Source organism: Macaca mulatta, chromosome 6 (genome assembly GCF_049350105.2).
Source record: "Macaca mulatta isolate MMU2019108-1 chromosome 6, T2T-MMU8v2.0, whole genome shotgun sequence".
Classification (NCBI taxonomy): Eukaryota; Metazoa; Chordata; class Mammalia; order Primates; family Cercopithecidae; genus Macaca; species Macaca mulatta.
In genome coordinates this window covers 33,530,153-33,552,147 of record NC_133411.1, presented here as the reverse complement: position 1 = coordinate 33,552,147, position 21,995 = coordinate 33,530,153, and the positions used below count along the sequence as shown (strand labels likewise).

The following is a 21,995-nucleotide window of genomic DNA, read 5'->3' as shown; positions in this document are numbered from 1 at the left end:
GGGGTCCACCTTCACGTGGCCCAGGCTCTTCCGATTCGTGGGGGGCCCCACCAGGTTCAGGCTCCAGCCCTGGGTAGTGAAGGCAAAACGGGGAGCGGAAGGAGGGAGGGCACGTCACGGGAGCGGGACTACAGGACCGCGGGTCAGGGGGCGCAGGAACTACAAGGAAAAGACAAGTACCAAGGGCCAGGAAGGGTGTAGGCGGCAGTGCCAGAGGATCCCCGCCCGCCGGGTCCGGCCGCCGGGTCCCCGCCCGCCGCTTCCGGCGTCTCCCGGCCCAGTTCTTCCGCGCCGACTCTGCCACATCCTCCGGTGACGTCAGCCGGGGCCGCCATATTGGAAAGGCGCCGCCGCCGCCTCCGTTTCGGAGCTCGGGCTGTTTCGGGGGCCGCGGCCGCACGCAGGAAGGCGCCCCTCTCCTGCTCCGCCGACGCCCGGCCAGCCCGCTTCGCCCTGACCTGTCTCCTCATGACTGCCCCCGGCCCTGCTGCCGACGGACGTCGCCCCGGCGTCCGGATTTAACACGGAAACCCGGGTCGGAGGCCGCGCGGGGAGGAGGAGGGCGAGCCGGTCGGTCCCGCGTCCCTCTCGGCCCGGCTCGGCGCCTCGGCGGGAGCCATGACCTCGCTGACCCAGCGCAGCTCGGGCCTGGTGCAGCGGCGCACCGAGGCCTCCCGCAACGCCGCCGACAAGGAGCGGGCGGCGGGCGGCGGCGCCGGCAGCAGCGAGGACGACGCGCAGAGCCGCCGCGACGAGCAGGACGACGACGACAAGGGCGACTCCAAGGAAACGCGGCTGACCCTGATGGAGGAGGTGCTCCTGCTGGGCCTCAAGGACCGCGAGGTGCGGACGCGGCGGGCAGGGCGGGGGGAGGCGGCGCGGGGCCCGGGCGCCAGGTGAGCTCCAGGTAGGTGCCAGGTGAGCGCCCGAGGCTTCCGGCCTGCGCACCTGCCCTCGCTCCGGAGCCCGCGCCCGGTGGCGCCCAGCTGACCCTGAGCAGTGTCGGAGTTTGTTGACCCCCTGCGCGGCCGGTGCTTTCCGGATCCTCCCAGTAGAGATGGCTTGGATTTTTCCTTACCCTTTTCACAGTCGCTCCTTTCATTTCGACACCCTGGCAGTTTGTATTTCTTCGTCGCCTTTTTCCGCGTTTTTAACCCGTGTAGACCCCAGGGTGCAAATCCAACCCGGAGACTGCCCGGGAAACAAACAGCTGGCGCCACCAGCGCCACGAACTCTTGGGTTTTTGCAGGTTTTAGGACCTGGGAGGGGTGCCCGGATCTGCTTGCTGGGGTTTTTCTTCTTCAGTTAAGGCTTACTGTTGGGAATTAGGAAAAACGTAGGCGAAGTGGTAATAGAGGGAAAAGCTCTTTTACTGAGTAAAGTTAAGTCAAAATTCTCATGAAAACTCCTGGCAAATGACTTTCTAGGTGAACTTGACTTGGGTTAGAGATTATTTTTAGTATAGCTTTTATATTTTATCAGTTGATTAATCTCAAAGTCTTGCCGTCTTAAGAAAGGATTTTTTCATCGAATGCTTGAAATGTGGGTTTGTGAGTTGATGAAAGGCCTCAGATTTTCAGGTGGGTTGAAGTTGCAATAGATATTTCTTTGCATTCTGACTTTGAAAGCATTTATTTTCACTTCAGTGTCCAAAATTTTCACATACAGAAAAGTTGAAAAAGTGATAGATACATATGCATATATACTCTTTCCTAGATTCTATAACGTTCTGCTGTATTTGTTACATTTGCCTAAGAAATGATTATTTGTTTATTTTGAGACGGAGTTTCGCTTTTATTGCCCAAGCTCCTGGAGTGCAATGCCGCGGTCCGAAACCTCCGCCTCCCCGGTTCAAGCGATTCTTCTGCCTCAGCCTCCTGAGTAACTGGGATTACAGGCATGCGCCACCATGCCAGGCTAATTTTGTATTTTTGTTTTGTTTTGTTTTGAGACGGAGTCTCACTCTGTCGCCCAGGCTGGAGTGCAGTGGTGCGGTCTCCACTCACTGCAACCTCTGCCTCCCGGATTCAAGCGATTCTCCTGCCTCAGCCTCCCGAATAGCTGGGATTACAGGCGTGCGACGCCACGCCCAGCTAATTTTCATACCTTTAGTAGAGATGGGGTTTCACCATGTTGGCCAGGATGGTCTTGATCTCTTGACCTAGTCAGCCGCCCGCCTCGGCCTTCCGAAGTGCTGGGATTACAGGCTTGAGCCTCCGCGCTCAGACCTGATTTTAAGAAAGTTTTCCAAATTTAGGAAGGTGGGCAAAAAAAAAAAAAAAAAAAAAGTCTTACAAAACAATGTAATCTTTCTTGGTCACTGAAACTTATTAGATAGAGGCAAGTTTTATATGGACTGTTTATGGACCCTTGTTATTTAGAAATCTAATGAACTAAAGGTTAGCTTGATAGATACGTGTAGGGCATCTGTCATATCTTGGCTTCCCATTTCTCAGGTTTTAATAACAGTAACCTTGAAAAAAGTTGATATTCCTCTGGCTGTGAAAGGGGTGCTGTACCTGTTTATTGAGTTGTGATGATAAAGCAGGCTGTATGTGCAATTTCTTGTTGTTTGGATGAAAAAGGTAAACTAGGTGTATAGTGTCCTACTAATGTACTTTTTAGAAAATGTTCAACTTTAGGCTTCAAAATTTGGAATCTTGATTATAAACGTTTGTCTTTTTTTTTTTTTCTTTCTTTTTTTAGACGGAATCTTGCTCTGTCGCCCAGGCTGGAGTGCAGTGGCGGCATCTGGGCTCACTGCAACCTCCCCCTCCCGGGTTCAAGCGATTCTCCTGCGCTCAGCCTCCCGATTACTGGGATTACAGGCATGCACCACCATGCCCTGCTAATGTTTGTATTTTTAGTAGAGACGGGGTTTCACCATGTTTGTCAGGCTGCTCTTGAACTTCTGACCTCAAGTGATCCACTCGCCTCGGCCTCCCAAAGTGCTGAGATTACAGGTGTGAGCCACCACGCCCGACCATAAACATTTTTCTTTTTGGACAAAAATAACGTAGACATTTTAGAAAATGCAAAAAAAAAAAAAAAAAAAAGCAAAATTAAAACATATTCCTGAGTGAACATTTTGGTTTATAGTTTTTGAGACTTTTCTGTGTGGATAAAACTCGGTGGAAAACAAAAACCTAAAAAAAAAAAACTAAAAAATAAGCTTTTAGTGTTCTGAGTCACACTGAGAAATTATAGTGAGAAAGTACCTATTTGTTTTTTGAAGTACATGTTTCTCTAAATCATGCTTGTCCAATCCGCGGGCCAAATGTGGCCCAGGATGGCTTTAAATATGGCCTAACATAAATTGGTAAACTTTCTTAAAACATTATGAGATTTTTTTGCAATTTTTTTTTTTTTTTTTTTTAAAGCTCATCAGCTATTGCTAGTGTTAGTGTATTTTATGTGTGACCCAGGGAAGCCAAAAGTTTGGACACCCTTGCTCTAAATGTTTAAGGTAAAGCATATTAACATGCTGTTTTTTGGTGATTGGTTCTCAAGAAGATAATCTAAATAAATCTTTGAAGTTTAACCGTACTCACGTAATTTAAACAATTTAAAGTTCTTTGGCAGGTAATTGAAACCATGTGTTAACGTTTATTTTGGTCAAGAGTCACTCATTATACTTTGCTAGTCATGGCTAAGGTCCAGACGCTTGCTAGCTAATTGTGAGCATTTTTTCCTGATTTCAACAACCACATAGGGAAATTTTTTCTCTTTTTTTGTAAGCAAGTCCAGAGAGTTGAGGGGTGGGGTTGAGACAACTGGATTTTGTATTGCTTTAGGTTTTGGTTTTAGGGATTAGCCTATATATTTTTTCCTTTCATCACATCTTAAAATTTTTTTTTTTTTTAAGAGATGGAGGTCTTGAGATGTCGCCCAGGCTGCACTCAAACTCCTAGGCTCAAGTGATCGGCCCTGAGTAGCTGGGACTACAAGGTGCATGCCATCAAGCCAACTCATCATGTATTTACACTTTAATAACCAGCCCTGTCACTTTATTTATTCATATGTTTTTCCCTTGGGAGGCTCCCCACCATGTCTTTAACTTATAGTACTCTTTTTAGGAAGCAGGAATTGCTCTCTTACTGTGAACCTCAGCGTTTATGCTAACTCATTGCTTTAACTGCTTTTTACTTAGCATTCATCTTTTTAATGTGTGGATTCTCTTAAGACCTTTAAAAGCTAAACTTTACATTTAAGCAAATCATTAATGTTGGAAATATTTTATATACGTGAGCTAATAACCTTATCCGAATATACTTGTTAAACCAGTATCTAGAGCAAGAAACAGAAGCCCTAGCCCTCTACTTGAATTTCTTTCCAGTCACTACCCATTCCTCAGGTGTAACCACTGGCTTAATATTAGAATTCAGCATAGATTAATTTTGCCTAGTTTTTTGTACTTTGTGTCTGATTTTTGTTCAACGTGAGATTCATCCATATCATGTGAGGTTGTCCTTTGTTCTTATTGTCTTACCAATTTATTTTTTAACATGTTTATAATCTATAATATTTAAAAAATTACTTTGACATATTCTGAGTCAAGTCTCCCTCTCCTTTTTACTGAACAGAAGGTTCAGTTTTCGAATAAGCAGATGGTCTGGCTTCAGATTACCTATTAGGGGTGAGTCTAGAGTCATTGTGATTCATTATTTTTTTTCTTTAAGTACACATTTCAGATTTTTTTTTTTAACCAGTGATACTACTTTTTTGCTTTTATAAAACAGGGATGCCTAGGCCCCTCAGAGGATTCTCATGCTCACTTGGGCAGAGACTCAGTGCATAGGTATTTAAGTAGCTCTTTAAAGGCCACAGTAAGGATGACAGATAGTTTACACCTAAATTCAACTGCCAGGTAATTAGCAGTATTTCTCTAATTGCCCCAGTGTTTGAGGGGAAGGGGCAGCAAAAGTGCCAGGTATTTTCCTTTCCCTGTGTGTGTTTATCCCATAGATGCTTTCCATAGAATATTTTCAGGATGCTTCGTTGAGAATTACCACAAATAACTGGTGTCATATACGTTCGAATGTCTTCATTGGTGGCAACCTTAGTGTTTTAAGGTTAGATTTAATTATTTTTAGTGGCCAAGTATAATTTGGAGTTTGCCTGTCAATAGCAGAAGCAGAGAGAGGCTCTATAGTCCTGTCCAAGGTGTATTCTTTGGCTTTTACATATAATTTAAGCTTTCTGAGCTTCAGTGTTTTCGTGTATAATGGAAAAATAGTCATCCCACATGGTGATTCTGATTGTACTGCTGTGGACATTTATTAACTCCTCCCCAGGTCTTCGCCCTGTTTTGTATTACTTTAGGGTTTCCCCATAGTGTGCTGCCTTTTTTTGAGACAAGGTCTTGCTCTGTTACCCAGGCTGGAGTGCAGTGGTGCGATCTCGGCTAACTGCAACCTCAACCTCCTGGGCTAAAGTGCCTTCCTCAGCCTCCCGAGGAGCTAGGACCACAGGCACACACCACCATGCCCAGCTAATAAAAAAAAAAATCGTTTTTTATAAACACAGGGATTTGGCCACATGGCTCAGGCTGGTCTTGAACTCCTGGGCTCAAGTGATCCTCCCCCTTCAGCCTCCCAAAGTGCTGGTATTAAAAGCACGAGCCACCGAACCTATTTTTAAGACGGATCGTGCTCTGTCACCAGGCTGGAGTATAATGGCGAGATCATAGCCCACAGCTCACTGCAGCCTCCATCTTCTGGCCTCAAGTGATCCTCCCACGTCAGCCTCCCAAAGTGTTGGGATTACTGCGACCGGCTCTAGGATGCACTCGTGAAGCCTGTTATTCATCCCTGCTGTTTTGTCACGCAGCCAGACTTGTCCAGTCAAATGTTTTCTTTCAGGGCTTTGGATCTTGAGAGAAGAACAAGCTGTAGGGTTTTTTGGAGACCTTTCCAGAGTCATGTCAGCGTGTGGATCAGACTGTTCTTTGGCATTATTCTTTGAGCTGCTTTCTCTGGTTTATTGGAGCTGTTTTTTTCCAGCCTGATTTTCCAGTCATCTTTCAATGTTGTGAGTTTCAACAGCCTTCCAGTAAAGTTGCTTTTTAAAGATAGCCAGAGTCAGTTACTAATGTTTCTAATGCTTGTAGACAAGAACTGTAATACAGTAACTTCTGTATCTTGAAAAATAAGTAGGTACTTGAGGTAAATAATATATAATGGGGTAAAATACTTAAGATTAGCCAAAATGATGGAACTGACTTTTGTGTGACTTTTACACAGGCTCCAAAGATGGGTTCCATTTTTGGAATAAGGTTCCCAAGGTCACTACTTTGAAGTATAATAGTGATGAAGATGTATAACTTAAGAAAAATTGTTTTCCTTTCTATATGTGTGGTGCTGTCCACTATCTCTACATATCAAATCTGTAAATCAGAAATTCATTCAACAAGTATTCAGAATTTCCAGATGTGCTGAGTTTTAGTAATTTAAAATATAAAGGCTTCTGAGTTTTTAGTGAATTTTTGTTGTTTCTAATACAAATGATATTTCCTTCATATTTTTTAAAGGTTTGAAGTTTTATCTTTTTTTCAGGCATTTAAACACAAGTATGAGATATACAGGATCTCAAAAATTACTTTTGAAGTTCATTAAACCATTTGATTGTACTTTTTTTTTTTTTTTTTTTTTTTGAGACGGAGTCTCGCTCTGTTGCCCAGGCTGGAGTGCAGTGGCCGGATCTCAGCTCACTGCAAGCTCCGCCTCCCGGGTTCACGCCATTCTCCTGCCTCAGCCTCCCGAGTAGCTGGGACTACAGGCGCCCGCCACCTCGCCCGGCTAGTTTTTTGTATTTTTTTAGTAGAGACGGGGTTTCACTGTGTTAGCCAGGATGGTCTCGATCTCCCGACCTCGTGATCCGCCCGTCTCGGCCTCCCAAAGTGCTGGGATTACAGGCTTGAGCCACCGCGCCCGGCCTACTTTTTTTCTTTTGAGACAGGGCCTAGCTTTGTTGTCCAGGCTGGAGTGTGGTGGTGTGATCATGGCTCATTGCAGCCTCGACCTCCTGATCTCAAGCAATCCTCCCTCCTCAGTCTCCTGAATAACTGGGACTGTAGGCACATACTATCATGCCCAGCTAATTACAATTTTTTTTTTTTTTTGTAGAGACGTGGTCTCACTATGTCGCCCAGTCTCGAACTCCTGGCCTCAAGCAATCTTCCTGCCTTGGCCTCCTAAAGTGCTGGGATTATAGGTGTGAGCCACCACGCCTGGCCTGCTTATACCTTTTCAACAAGATTTTATACTGTTGAAATTACTTTTTATGCTTTGGGATTCTTTTACAATACAGTCAAAATATTCACTAACTCATCCCATAAGTTATATATGATATTTATTAATTTTGGACTCCCTGAGAGTTCTTCTATGGAGCATTTGAATTTACCTTTTAGAATGGTATTTTGAAGGCTAGGGGCAGTGGCTCACGCCTGTAATCCCAGTACTTTGGGAAGCCGAGCTTGATGGATTACCTGAGGTCAGGAGTTCGAGATAAGCCTGGCCAACATGGTGAACCCCTATCTCTACTAAAAATACAAAAATTATCCAGTCATAGTGGCGAGCACCTGTAATCCCAGCTACTTGGGAGGCTGAGGCAGGAGAATCACTTGAACCTGAGAGGCAGAGGTTGCAGTGAGCCAAGGTTGCGCCACTGCACTCCAGCCTGGGTGACGAGAGTGAAACTCTGTCTCAAAAGACAAAACAAAACAATTGTATTTTGAAGTTATTTTGATAGATTTTGAAATATTTGGGGGATTTTTCTGATATTTAAATAAATATGCTTTTATAAAATCATCTTACATGTAAATCTTAAAGCCCCTGGAGGCATCAGGCATTATGCTTGCTCTGTTATATTTGTCATGTTAAACTTGGCTGTACACTTTTTTATGTCTTTGCAAACTTCCCCCCCTTTCTAACAGCATAACTTTTCTACTGCCATTAATCAGATTAAATAGTATCAAAGTATGCTGTAGTCTTTGTTTAGAGAATTTATCTTCATGTTGTGAGTCTCCCTTTGAAGCAGCACAAAAAGACAGTGCTTGTCCTCCTCCTGCTTTTTTTTTTTTTTAGATGGAGTTTTGCTCTTGTCACCCAGGCTGAAGTGCAGTGGCACCTTCTTGGCCCACTCCAACACCACCTCCCCGGTTCAAGCGATTCTTTGGCCTCAGCCTCCCAAGTAGCTGACATTACAGGCGCCTGCCACCACACCCAGCTAATTTTTATATTTTTAGTAGAGATGGGGTTTTACCATGTTGGCCAGGCTGGTCTCGAACTCTTGACCTCAAGTGATCTGCCTGCCTTGCCTTCCCAAAGGGCTGGGCGTGAGCCACTGTGCCCAGCCGTGCTGCTGCTTTTTAATAAGTGTCCTGACAAGTGCCAAAAGTGGAAACCTGGCTTCATTTTGAAATTGATGTTTTTGACTTTAGGTTTCTCTTATCAAAGCCAGGAAGACTGCAACCTGTTTCAATAGCATTGTGCAGTATTACAATGTAATCTAGTACATTTTGAGGTTTTTGACTTAGGCATTACAAATATATTTAGAATGTAGGCTATTTCTCTTCCTGTTTGGTAAACCGCTCATCTGCAAAAACACAACTAGTATTAAAGTACAGTGTGATTGCCAAAAAGGATGTTTTTGGTAACTTTTAAGAATAACATTTTAAAGAACAACAAAAAAATTAACTTATTTTTAAACTTAATGCATTGTGTTTGGTTTACATATTCCTTTAATGGAGAAGTTCTTAAATTGGAGTCAACAGAGCTGAGAAACTCTGAATACTCTGCAGTTGCGTGTTTTCTTGGGGAAAGAGGACAAATCTTTCATTAGATACTCAAAAGCGTTTAGTGAATCAGGAAGGTTAAAAATTACCGAACAGGAACTGTTTGTTTTAGCTTAAGGTTTTCATCTTTTTTTTTTCCTTCCTGAAAATTGACTACAGAAAATTCCAGGTTTCCAGGGTTGTAGCGAGTTGAATTTTAAGTGATTTGAGATATGAAGTCCGCATTTCTGTGGCCTGTCTAGAGGTTCTCATCTTGCTAAATGACATTTAGAAGCAGTGTAACTGCTTCTAATCTAGGATTACCACACATCTAGGATTCTAACAGTTTCCATCCATTCATCAAATGTTTACTGAGCACATGCTCCGTGAGAGGCCCTTTACTAAGTACAGATTCACTGAAGGACGTGTCTGTCTTCAAGTTCATTCATTTTAGTTCTGTGTGTCAAAGCTCATATAAATTTAGTTCTGTGTGTCAAAACTAAATTATGTTGCTGTTCTAGAATTTTTTTTTTTCTCTTCTAAGACAGAGTCTCGCTCTGTTACCCAGGCTGGAGTGTAGTGGTGCGATCTATGCTCACTGCAACCTCCACCTCCTGGGTTCAAGCGATTCTCCTGCCTCAGCCTTCTGAGTAGCTGGGATTACAGGCGTTTGCCACCACACACGGGTACTTTTTGTATTTTTAGTAGAGACAGGGCTTCGCCATGTTGGCCAGGCTGGTCTCAAACTCGTGACCTCATGTGATCCACCCACGTCGGCCTCCCAAAGTGCTGGGATTACAGGCATGAGCCACTCCACCTGACCTGTTCTATAATGTTGTGATGTCATATATTTCAGCCTGGCATTTGGCAGTCAGTCAGTACAATGACATTACTCATATTAAGAATACATAGGGCCAGGCGCGGTGGCTCAAGCCTGTAATCCCAGCACTTTGGGAGGCCAAAGCAGGCGAATCGCGAGGTCAGGAGATCGAGACCATCCTGGCTAACATGGTGAAATCCCGTCTCTACTGAAAAAAATACAAAGAAATTAGCCCGGCGTGGTAGCGGTCTCCTGTAGTCCCAGCTACTCGGGAGGCTGAGGCAGGAGAATGAAGTGAACCCGGGAGGTGAAGCTTGCAGTGAGCCGAGATTGCGCCCCTGCACTCCAGCCTGGGTGACAGAGCGAGACTCAGTCTCAAAAAAAAAAAAAAAATTTTTTTTTTACTTCTTTTGTTTATAAAAAGGTACACTTAACAGTGTACAAACAAATATATAGTATATTCCATCATATTAAAATTTCATGGGGGAGAAGGTAATGAGGAAAAAATCTGAAAATACTTCTTAAGGGAACTGATGAAATAAAGGGTGAGAAACATTGAAATAAGTCAGTATTGAAAATTCTAAGCTTGTGCTTAGTTGAGGTTTAGAAATCTTTTTCTCTGATAAGAATTTTTATTGCAGTAGAATTTGGCTTGTAGTTCAGTAGGAAGAGGAACAATTTTAGCATACTGAACTGCATGTAGGAACTTATGAGTTAAAATTTTAAGGTAAAAGTTATTTTTGTTGATAATACATAGGCAAACTTTGTATTCTTCCACCACTACCTTCTGGGACAGATTAGAAATTAAGAAAATGTATGTAAAAGTTGCTAATGGTTATTTTTACTTTGGTTTCATTTTCTAGTTCCAGTTTCTTAAATGGAAATGCTAAACAGTTTATACCATATTAACAAAATAACCTCAGAAATAACATTTAAGAACTTAAATTTCAGTTCAGTCACTAAATGGAGTATATCATTTAATTTTTGTCTATACCATGTTAGCTAAAATGAAATCAGAGGTTATTTAGTATTTATATGTTCCGTTTAATCCAAGTATTGAACACCTTCTCTGTGCCATTCCCTTTGCTAGATGCAGGGGTTACAAAGGAAAAAAAAAATTTTTATTTTTTGAGACCAAGTCTTGCTCTGTCGCCCAGACTGGAGTGCAGTGGCATAATCTTGGCTCATGCAACCTCCTCCTCCTGGGTTCAAGCAATCCTCATGTCTCAGCCTCCCAAGTAGCTGGGATTACAGGCACATGCCACCATGCCCAGCTAATTTTTGTGTTTTTAGTAAAGATGGGGTTTCACCATGTTAGCCAGGCTGGTCTTGAACTCCTGGCCTCAAGTGATCTGCCCGCGTTGACCTCCTAAAGTGCTGGGATCACAGGTGTAAACCACTGTGCCCTGGGCCACAAAGAAAAATTTTTTGCTTTTAAGGAGCATTCAGTCTGCGTAGAAGACAGATTTGCAAATGATTTCAATAAAATGAATTACTAACTTTATTTATCCTGCTCGCCTCTCCTGAATTACTAACTTTAGTGGGTGTATGTGTTAGGTGTAGTAAGGATGTACATAGGGAGGATGCTTTGGATCAGGACCTGCAAGACTGCTATGTTCTTGACTCCTAGCCTTGCCCTTGACTGGTTGAAAGAATTATAATAAATATTTCGAATTTTAGAACGTTAGTTTTCCCCTGGGCAAAATGGGCCTACTTTTGTGTTCTGTTCGAAAGCCTCTAAGTTGTAGGGATCCAATGTGTTGGCGTATGTGAGTGCTTTGAAAACAGCATGTTGCTGAACAAATGCAAATTGGTGATTACCTAGCTTAGAGAAGTAAATTCCGGTTTATAGTGGTCTTGACAAGTGTTTAATATTTCCATTCTTTTTACTATTTCTTGATTCTCTTGCACTTTATATGTTGGTTTACTGAATGTTTTACTCAAATTCAGATGCTCATCTATGCCTTTATTTTTATTTTATTTATTTATTTTTTTGAGACGGAGTCTTGCTCTGTCGCCCAGGCTGGAGTGCAGTGGCCGGATCTCAGCTCACTGCAAGCTCCGCCTCCCGGGTTTACGCCATTCTCCTGCCTCAGCCTCCCGAGTAGCTGGGACTACAGGCGCCCACGACCTCGCCCGGCTATTTTTTTGTATTTTTTAATAGAGACGGGGTTTCACCATGTTAGCCAGGATGGTCTCGATCTCCTGACCTTGCGATCCGCCCGTCTCGGCCTCCCAAAGTACTGGGATTACAGGCTTGAGCCACCGTGCCCGGCCTATGCCTTTATTTTTAAAAAAATTTTAATTTTTATGGGCACATGGTAGGTATATTTATCTTTACCTTTGTTCTGAACCTCTGGTCAGTTATCTTTTTGTAATTCCTCCCAAACTGGTTTGGGAAATCTGGAAACCTAAAGTACCACTTGAATTCTGATTTTTAGGTCAAGCCCAGAGTCTTCCTTAAAGAATCCTTGGAATTGATTCCATGATTCCTCTTTTCCAGATACTGCTTAGCCTCCAGAGATACCAGTAGCCTCCAAGCCTCCAAAATGACTCCAGTGACAATTAAATAAAATAGCACATGTAAAGTGCCTGATAGATAGTTGGTCCACAATAAGTATTAAGTTTCATTACACCTTGACGCTCCAAATCAGAAAACTCAAAAGGCCTTGACCTCTTCCAGCCCTTGTGATCACCAGTTCTCTCCACCTTTCCATATTCTCACCTTTCCTTTTTTTTTTTTTTTCTTTTTTTTTTTTCTGAGACAAGGTCTGCTCTGTCGCCCAGGCTGGAGTCCAGTGGTGTGATCTCTGCTCACTGCAGCCTCAAACTTGTGGGGCTCAGGTGATCCTCCCACCTCAGCCTTCCAAGTAGCAGGGACTACAGGCATGCGCCACCACACATGGCTAATTTTTGTATATTTTGTAGAGATGGGGTTTTGCTGTGTTGCCCAAGTTGGTCTCAACCTTCTGGGCTCAAGTGATCCTCTTGCCTTGGCCTCCCAAAGTGCTGGGATTACAGATGTGAGCCACCACGCCCAGCCTCACCTTTTGTCTTTTTGATGGCACCCTATTTTTAGGCGGAAGCGCCAGGATCTTCACTGAAGGTGGTAGGACTGGGTCTCTTGGAGAAGGCAGTAGCTCCTAACCCTTTCCTTTTTTATTTAATTGAAGTTTTTTTCCTCTTGTCTGCCCTTTAATTTGATCATTTTTCATTTCAGTAGGGTTCTTTGACTACTAAGGCCTCATCCCCAAGGGGCTTGAGAGTGGGGAAGGATGTGGGAACAATAATTAGCAGAATTGCACTGAACTATAAGATTATACCTTGTGCAGAACTTTTTTGTTAAATGGGTTTAGAAATAAAAAAGTAACATGAGAAGTCCTAGCCTCTTCAAGTTTACACAAAAATTGCACTGAACTATAAGATTATACTTTGTGCAGATCTTTTTGTTAAATGGGTTTAGAAATAAAAAAGTAACATGAGAAGTTTTTTCAAGTTTGCAGTCCAGTAGCGGGGAGATGAGACGTGAGAATTAGAATTACAGTGTCCAGTAGTACTGTCTTAAGAGCTAGGTGGGGAGTGGAAAGTAAATGTTCAGTTCAGAGGAGATCGCAGTTTAGGCTGAGGCTGTTCCAGGGAGGGAAAGGAGCAGAGGGGAGTGGAGCTGGGCGTTGCAAAATTTATTTAAGTGTGGGCATTCCATTCTAGGGGAGCCAGGACTTGGAACAGAACCTGCCAGAGAATTCTAATCACAAAACAGTTTTGAAGCTGACTGGAAATTAGTCTCAGGATTAACTTCTATTTGGTTATCATAAATACTCTTTTAAGGTGGCTTCTGTGAAATTTTGAATTAGGAAAATTTTCACGTATATTTTAATGATTTTCACAAGATACACGAAATATTTAGAAATTATTGTTTGTAAAATGTGGACTTACAATGTTCTATTTATCCATCCACCCATCTATCCATTAATCTCTTCTTCGTCTGCTTGTCCTCAGATAGTTGAGGGTCCTTTATGATCTGGGCATTTTCAGAGTGCTGGGCTAGAAACATTATACAAGTATGGTTCCCTTTCGCAGTTTCTGTAGTCTTAATCATGATTGGTACATATAAGAGAGTAGAAGGAAAGCTGTAAGTTTAAAAAAAAAATTTTTTTTTTTTTGAGGCAGAGTCTCGCTCTGTCGCCCAGGCTGGAGTGCAGTGGCACGATCTCAGCTCCCTGCAAGCTCCGCCTCCTGGATTCATGCCATTCTCCTGCCTCAGCCTCCTGAGTAGCTGGGACTACAGGCACCTGCCACCACGCCCGGCTAATTTTTTTGTATTTTTAGTAGAAACGGGGTTTTACTGTGTTAGCCAGGATGGCCTCGATCTCCTGACCTCATGATCTGCCTGCCTCAGCCTCCCAAAGTGCTGGGATTACAGGCGTGAGCCACCAGTCTTGTTTTAAATGAGTTTGCCCTTGTTCGTTTTTACTTAAAAAAGAGGGAGGGGAAAGTATCTTAAGACTGCTTTGTAACCCTTTTTCTCTTAATGACATATAGTGACCATTTTCCCAAGTTGATAAATGTTGGGGAAACCAGCCCCACACCACCCAGCGAGTACCCCAAGTCCGGCAGAGACAAAGGAGTTAGAGACAGAATAAGTGTTTAAAAGGGGTCCAGGGGACTGGAGGAGCATCAGAGGCTTGTTCACTGCCCAGAGTTCCACCTAATTTATTGGTTTACAAGCTCTTTGTTCTTAGGGCCGATGGGAGAGGGAAGAAGGGATGAGGAAAAGGATTAGTCAGTGAAGGAGAACTCGTGAGTCATTCAATAAGATGTATAGCAGTGGCGGTTTCTGTGAATTTCCTTGAGCAAAGGCATGTGTCTAAACTACTTAAGGTCTTTAGCTTATTGGGACTGAAATGGATGGGAGCGGGTTTCAGGAGGAGCCAATATACTTGATTATACTCCATTTCTTCGAGGGAGTGTCATCTCCCTGAGCAACCTGTGGAATACCACTGAGCGGTTATACTCTTGGGGCATAAAGACATGAAGGCAATAAGGAGACTTTTCTCCTCAGAGGCCACCCATGGCTCCTCATGGGTGTCTCACACAGGGGAGACCAACTCAACTGGCACCCCAGAAACTCTCTTTCCCACATGTCCACCTTTTTTGTCTTTATTGATTTTTTTTTTTAATTAACCGCCATTGCGGTCATGGCTTGATCATGGTGTCTGGCTTCTCTCCCAAGGCGCCATCTGCATCTGTAGACTAAAAACAAACAGCATAAACAGACACAAACTAAAATAAAATTTGCAATTGTTGATCCATCTATGGTTTTAATCCACTTTAAAAGATTGATATTAGAAAGGCCCTCAGTGGCTCCAGCAAGAATATCAGCTCCAGGCAACAGAGTGAGATGAGCCTGAGATGCCTCAAAGACTTGTTTTTTCAGTTTAGCAATATCTAGTTTTAAATTATCTGCTTTTCCTTGTAGGGGACATCTAATCGTCTCCCAGTGGTGTTCAGTGGCATTATAAGAGCTAGGAGTAATAAAAAAATCAGAAGTATTCCAATCACGTTGCATTTGAATTCTGTGCTCCAAGCTCATAATCAAATTTTCCATCCACATTACTGTTTGATGGAGATCATTAATTTGATTTGCCAATTTTTGATCCATTTGGTTTTGGGAATTCCAAAGCTTAGAAGATTTTTTTCTGCCAACTTTCCACAAAGCCTGCAGTTTGAATAGAAGAGTGAAGCAACACCAGCAGCAGCAGCAGTAGCTGTGACAGCTATAAGGGCCATGATCACAGCTATTAAAGTAAATATGAATCTCTTTGATCTATTAAGTATGCCTTTTAGTACTTCAGTGATAATATGTATGGAGGGAGAGGCCTCCCAAGGTCTATTGAAGGAAATAGGTATCCATACTCCTTCTCAGGCCCTAACTGGTAAAATGCTATTATCTTTATTAAAGGTAGAATTAATACAGGTAAAAAGATGACAGTTGAGGCATGATATGGTTTGAGAGTCAGGTAAGATATTAATTTTTCCCGCTGCCAACATAAAAGGAGGTTTAACACAGCTCTGCAATGGGACCGTCCAGTTAGAGGTCATGTATACAGCAAATCAAAGTTTTTTACTGTAGGTCTCTGTTTTATATTGTCCTTTCCAAATCTGAATTGGGGTTTGAGCCATCATTATTTTCCACAGTTCTGGATGTTCTGGACTTATAATTGGATCAATCATTTTTGGGCTTGGAGGAGCCATACCATTCTCCTCCCGCTTAATAGGGTAATTTGTTTCAATTCTTCTATATAATTTTGGTGCATTATCTGGGTAGTCGTTGGCAAAAGGAGTCTCTCTACAATCTTTGTGCTGTCCAGTACAATTTACTGCAAAGCGTCCCCTAGGGGCCCAATCAATGACGATTCCATGGGAATTATTTTGCAGTACAGCAGCGCAATTTGCAATACAATCTTACCAGGCTAGCACCTCTAGCTTTTCAGACCATTTAGGGGCCTGCCTAGGGCAGGGCTTCTTATTAGGTTTAAATTTATTAATCTGGCTATGTGTCATAACATAGCTGTACTCAAAGTATTTAATAGTGTCCAAAGATTGAAATGTTCTTCCACTGTTTTCCTAAATAGAGGCTTTTGATCCTTTATGTGCAGGGACATAAACCATCCAACTTTGTTTATCATAATTTAAACATCCTGTTGCTGGCCCCAGGCAGATGGGAGGAAAGCGATAACCAGTGGAAACATTTATTAACATTCTTTCCTCCTCTGGATGGGTAGGACCTCGGTTATCTGTTGGTCCAGGCATCCAGACACTATCATGAACATAAACCTCACCAGGGTGGGAGTCTAACCATGTAACAGGCCTAATCAGTGGTGGGAATGGAATGTAGGCCCAATAAGTGTAATTTTGATCTGCCTCAGCTACAGGGAGACTCACCACCAGGGAGATTACCGCCATCATAGCTACCATTAGATTACTGGGGGTCAGTGGCTTGTTCTGAGACCTCACTGTTGTCTTCTGCAATGTGAGCTAGACTCTTCATCTGCCCCCAGGTTGGTGGAGTTGCTTGGCGAGTTTTACTGGTTTCTATCTGCTCAACAGAGATGTTCATCTGAGCCATCTGACGAACTGGGGTTGCAGGGATATTCTGAGGTCTTTTCCTCTTCCTTGGATTCTGGCTAATGGCACAGCTTAAGATGTCTTGTGGGTACCCAGACAGGAAGCTGATTCTCTCCTGGTGAGATAACAAGCAAACCCTTGACCCCATGTAATGATTTTGCCTTTTTCCCAGGTTTTGATTCTAACGTCCTTCTACCACATGTTTTCCTTCATGAGGATTTATTTTTTGTCCTGTCAAATGCTGGTCTGTTGCTGTTGTAACCTGATCTCTCTCTAGACAAATTAAGAAAATTTGAAGTGATAAGAGCCAAGTGTAGCTGCATTTGGGGAGTAGAGTATTCTCTGTTTCCCCCTTCTGTCTTTTGTTTTTGTAATTGTGATTTTAAGGTTCCATTAGCCCGTTCAACAATGGCTTGACCTTGAGAATTATAGGGTATTCCAGTACTGTGCTCAGTGTGCCATTGTTGAAGGAACATTGTAAAGATTTACTACAGTAGCCTGGGCCATTGTCTGTTTTAATCTTTTGTGGGATGCCCATGGCAGCGAAACAGGAAAGTAAATGTCTTTTAGTATGAGCAGCCGCCTCACCTATTTGGCAAGTTGCCCATACTAAAGTTATCTATAGTGACCTGGATGTATGCAGATTTCCTGAACGAAGGTACGTGGGTTACGTCCATTTGCCACAACATATTGGGGGTTAACCCGTGGGTTAACACCAGTCCCTTCATGTGGCAGTTATAATACCTGGCATTGGGGGCAATGTTGCACAATGTCCTTTGCCTGTCTCCAAGTAATTTGATATTTTTGTTTTAAGTCCTGCTGCATTAACATGTGTTAGGGAGTGAAAATCTTGGGCATTAGTAAGCACAGTGGAAACTAGTAAATCAGCTTGATAGCCCTTACAAGGGACCTGGGAAGATTAGTGTGTGCTCGAATGTGTGTAATACTGAAAGGAAAACAGTGATCATGCACTACCTTTTGTAAAGAAGAAAACAGCTGATGAGTTGTTCATTCACAAGATATTTAATGAGTGCAGTTTCTATGTATTGAGTAGCTTGAACAACATAAGCTGAATCGGAGACAATATTTGCAGGTTGCTTAAAGTCTTCTAACACAGCTATAACTGCCTGTAATTCAGCCCTCTGTGCCGATTGAAAGTCAGTTTGAAAAATTCTGGTTTTAGGTCCTACATAAGCTGCTTTTCCATTGCTAGAGCCGTCTGTAAACACAATCACTGCTCCTTCCAGTGGAGCACTACGGGTAATTTTTGGAAGGACCCGTGTTGTTAGCTTTAAAAACTGAAAAATTTTGTTTTTTGGATAATGACTGTCAAGAACTCCAGTGAAGCTAGCTAAATTTATTTGCCAATTGACTGAATTAACAAAGGCTTGCTGAATCTGATTTTTGTTCATTGGGACTGTAATCTTATCTGGATCTGAGCCACAAGGTTTAACGACTCTAAGGCAAGCTTGCCCAATCAAGATTGCCATCTGATCCAAGTATACTGTGAGTGTTCTGACAGTATTGTGAGACAGAAAAGAACATTCAACTAAGTCCTCTCTCTGAACTATAGCCCCTGTAGGAGAATGGAGAGTAGGGAACACAATGAACTGTAATGGTAAACCTGAGTTTATTCTTTTAACCTGGACCTGTCACATTTTTTCTTCAATCATTTGTAATTCTTCGGCAGCCTCAGGAGTCAGTTCTCGTTTACTATTGAGAGCAGGGTCTCCTCTTAAAATAGAGAACAGATTAAATATAGCATAGGTAGGGATTCCCAAAGTAGGTCTAATCCAATTGATATTTCCTAATAATTTTTGAAAGTCATTTAAAGTTTTCAGAGAGTCTTTTCAAATTTGAACCTTTTAGGGTTTAATTGCGCTTTCCTGAACCTACATTCCCAAATATTGGGAAGGCGTGGCTGTTTGAATTTTATCTGGTGGTATGAGCAATCCAGCATTGGCTATACCACCCCCTGTAAATATGAATAACACTGGATAAGTCGGTCTCAATTTTCGGCTGCACACAATATGTCATCCATATAGTGAATGATATACGAATCTGGAAACTGATCTCTCACAGGTTGAATAGCCTTCCCCTCAAAAGTTTGACAAATAATAGGACTATTCAACATACCGTGCGGCAGGACTTTCCAGTGATATCTGGCTGCTGGTTCCTTGTTCGTAGCAGGAATAGTAAAAGCAAATTTCTCAAAATCAGACTCAGCTAGAGGAATATTAAAAAAGCAGTACTTCAAATCTATAATTATTAAAGGCCAGTCTCTAGGAATCATGGTGGGGGATGGAAGCCGGGCCCCCATTGGCTGGATGACTGCACTATCCACTGGTAAGTCGGTTAGCATGCGCCATCTGCCAGATTTTTTCTTTATAACAAACACTGGCAAATTTCCATGGAGAAAATGTGGGCTCAGTGTTTCCTTTGTTTAATTGTTCTTTGACTGATTCCTGTAAGGCCCCCAAATTTTTCCTGAGAAAGCGGCCACTGCAAACAGGATTTTGGGTCTTCCATTTTAAGGGAATAGGACTTGGAGGCTCAACAGTGACTGCCCCTAAAAATGGTAACCTAATCCTTTTCGGTCATTTTTTACAGTAATCTGTATTGGTTCAGTAATGCCCGTCTTCTGTTTTCCTAGGCCTTTCTTGGGAACATAGCCCATGTTCGACATTATTTTTTGACTAGCTTGACCGTATTGGGGAGAAGGGATTGAAATTTCTGTGCCCCGTTGCTGTAGCAGATCTCTCCCCCATAAGTTAACAGGAATGGGCGTAATTAGAGGTTGTATTGTGCCTTCCTGTTCTTCTGGACCAAGATATGGAAAGATAAAAGTACTTTGGAAAACTTCTGAAGCAGTTCTGACCCCAACAAGACCCACTGGGGCCTTTTGTTTGGGCCAGTTTTTTGGCCATTGATAACGAGCTATGATCAACACTTCAGCTCCTGTGTCAACCAGACCCTCAAATTGTTTTCTTTAAATGGTGACCATACAAATAGGTCTATTGTCAGAGACTTGATTTACCCAATAGGCAGCCTTTCCTGCTGAATTTGTGCTTCCAAATCCTCCTGTTCTTTTTTCTGAGCTTTCTCCTAACTTAACATATGGTAAAAGCAACAGTTGAGCTGTTCTGTCACCTGGATTAGCACTCCAGGGAATAGTGGAGGAGATAACAATTTGAATTTCGCCCTGGCAGTCAGAGTCCACTTGAATTCCCTTTAAGTTTAAGCTGGACCTTCCCAGTATAAGTCCCACCGGGTCGTTTGGCAATGGACCGTAAACTCCTGTTTGGACCTTCCTAGGAGGCTCCCCAGGAAGGAGGGATATGACTTCGGTACAGCATAAATCTACTGCCTCGTTTTTAGCTGTGGAGGGGGACAATTGCTGTACATTTGTACAGGGATAGACTGGGCCGGGAACGTTGTGTTTGGAGTCAGGGATGTCCCGTCCTGAACTGGGAATGCCCTGTTTTGAACTGGGGCCCAGGGCAGGCCTCTCTGTCCATTTCCTGGCAAGGGCTGTCCACTGTTTTCTTTTTCTTTTTTTTTTTTTTTGAGACGGAGTCTCGCTCTGCCCCCCAGGCTGGAGTGCAGTGGCCAGATCTCGGCTCACTGCAAGCTCCGCCTCCCGGGTTCACGCCATTCTCCTGCCTCAGCCTCCTGAGTAGCTGGGACTACAGGCGCCCGCCACCTCGCCTGGCTAGTTTTTTGTATTTTTTAGTAGAGACGGGGTTTCACTGTGTCAGCCAGGATGGTCTCGATCTCCTGACCTCGTGATCCACCCGTCTCGGCCTCCCAAAGTGCTGGGATTACAGGCTTGAGCCACCGCGCCCGGCCTGTCCACTGTTTTCAAACTTTGAATAACATTGATTAGCCCAGTGTTTTCCTTTTTTACGTGCAGGACAGGTACCTGGTTCCCTGCTTTTTCCGCCTGAGTTTTGCCTTTTTTGGCTCTTTGTACACTCTTTTTTTGTATGTCCTACCTGTCCACAATTATAGCAAAATCCAGGGAACACTCATGTGTTTTTTGTTACCCTTAGTCCAGCCATTGCCTGAGCAAGGAGGCTGGCCTTATATAAGTGCCCCCTAATGCCACTGCAGGCTTTAATGTATTCACTTAAAGTTTTTTCATCATTTGGATCTGCCTTTCCCTTAATAGGTCTAATTGCTGCCTGACATGCTGTATTAGCATTTTCATAAGCAAGCAGCTGAATGATCATCTTTTTGGCATGAGAATCTGAAATACCGTTTTGAGCCGCATCTTGCAAACGGGTGATAAAATCTGGATAAGGCTCTCTTGGACCCTGTCGAACTGAGTTTAAAAAAAAGGATAAGTAGTACCAGGGTCGTGAATTTTTTCCCAGGCTCTTAGGCATATAGTTCTGAGCTGATCAACAGCCTCATCACCCATTACCATATGTTAATTTAGAGTACCCCATGCCTGTCTGATTCCAAGCAATTGATCAGATGTGATGTTAACGGGAGGTTGGGCTTGAGCATTTCTGCGTGCCTGATTTGTTGCTTCATCATCCACCAGGTTTTAAATTGGAGAAATTCAGTGGGGGACAGGGTGGATCAGGCTAATGACTCCCAATCCGTAGGTAGTAAGCACCGGTTATAAGCCACAGATTGTAACAAGGAATGAACATAAGGAGAATTTGACCTATATCGTCCAATTGCTTGCTTTAAGTATTGTAATATTTTAAAAGGAAATGGCTCCCAGCATGCTTGAGCATGTTCTCCAGGCTCCTCAGCTGGTGAAATAATTTCCGGAAACTGCCAAGCATCCAAATCCCCCATTTCTCATGTCTGGTGAATGGATGCTTAGATCGTTCCTGCACCATAATTTGTATTTGGGCAGGCTCATAGCATTCCTCTACCATAATTAACAGGTGGACAAGCCTGGATCATTCCCTCACCATAACTGGCTGTTGGGCGAGCCTGAAGCTTCCCTTCACCGTAGTTAATGGCGGGGTGTGCAACAGTGGGAGCGGCAAGCTGTGTCTCAGGCTCCCGTTCCAAAAATTCATAAGGCTGAGGCGGGGTGGCTGTTCCGGACCTTCCCATAAAAGCGCAGTACGTGGCACTGTTTCTGCAGTAGGTGGAACTGTTTCTTTCATAAGTTTTTGGCAGTTAGAATATATAGTTTCCCGTTTCTCCCCCCTTTTTAAACTAGACTGTGATGGTTCACTTTGCGGACCATCAGACTCCTAATTACTAAACTTTTCTACATCATCTTGAAACTCCTCCTCCTCCTCCTCA

At 43.2% G+C, this 21,995-nt stretch overlaps 1 protein-coding gene across 1 annotated transcript in view; it reads left to right on the top strand.

The window, feature by feature from the left end:
• Window positions 1-361: 361 nt before the first annotated feature.
• Window positions 362-21,995, top strand: part of GOLPH3 (golgi phosphoprotein 3) — a 57,668-nt gene continuing 36,034 nt past the window's right edge. The window contains exon 1 of the mRNA XM_015139792.3: window positions 362-843. Within this exon, the coding sequence (XP_014995278.1) occupies window positions 619-843 (225 nt within the window). The 5' untranslated portion in view covers window positions 362-618. The remainder of the gene's footprint in view (window positions 844-21,995) is intronic.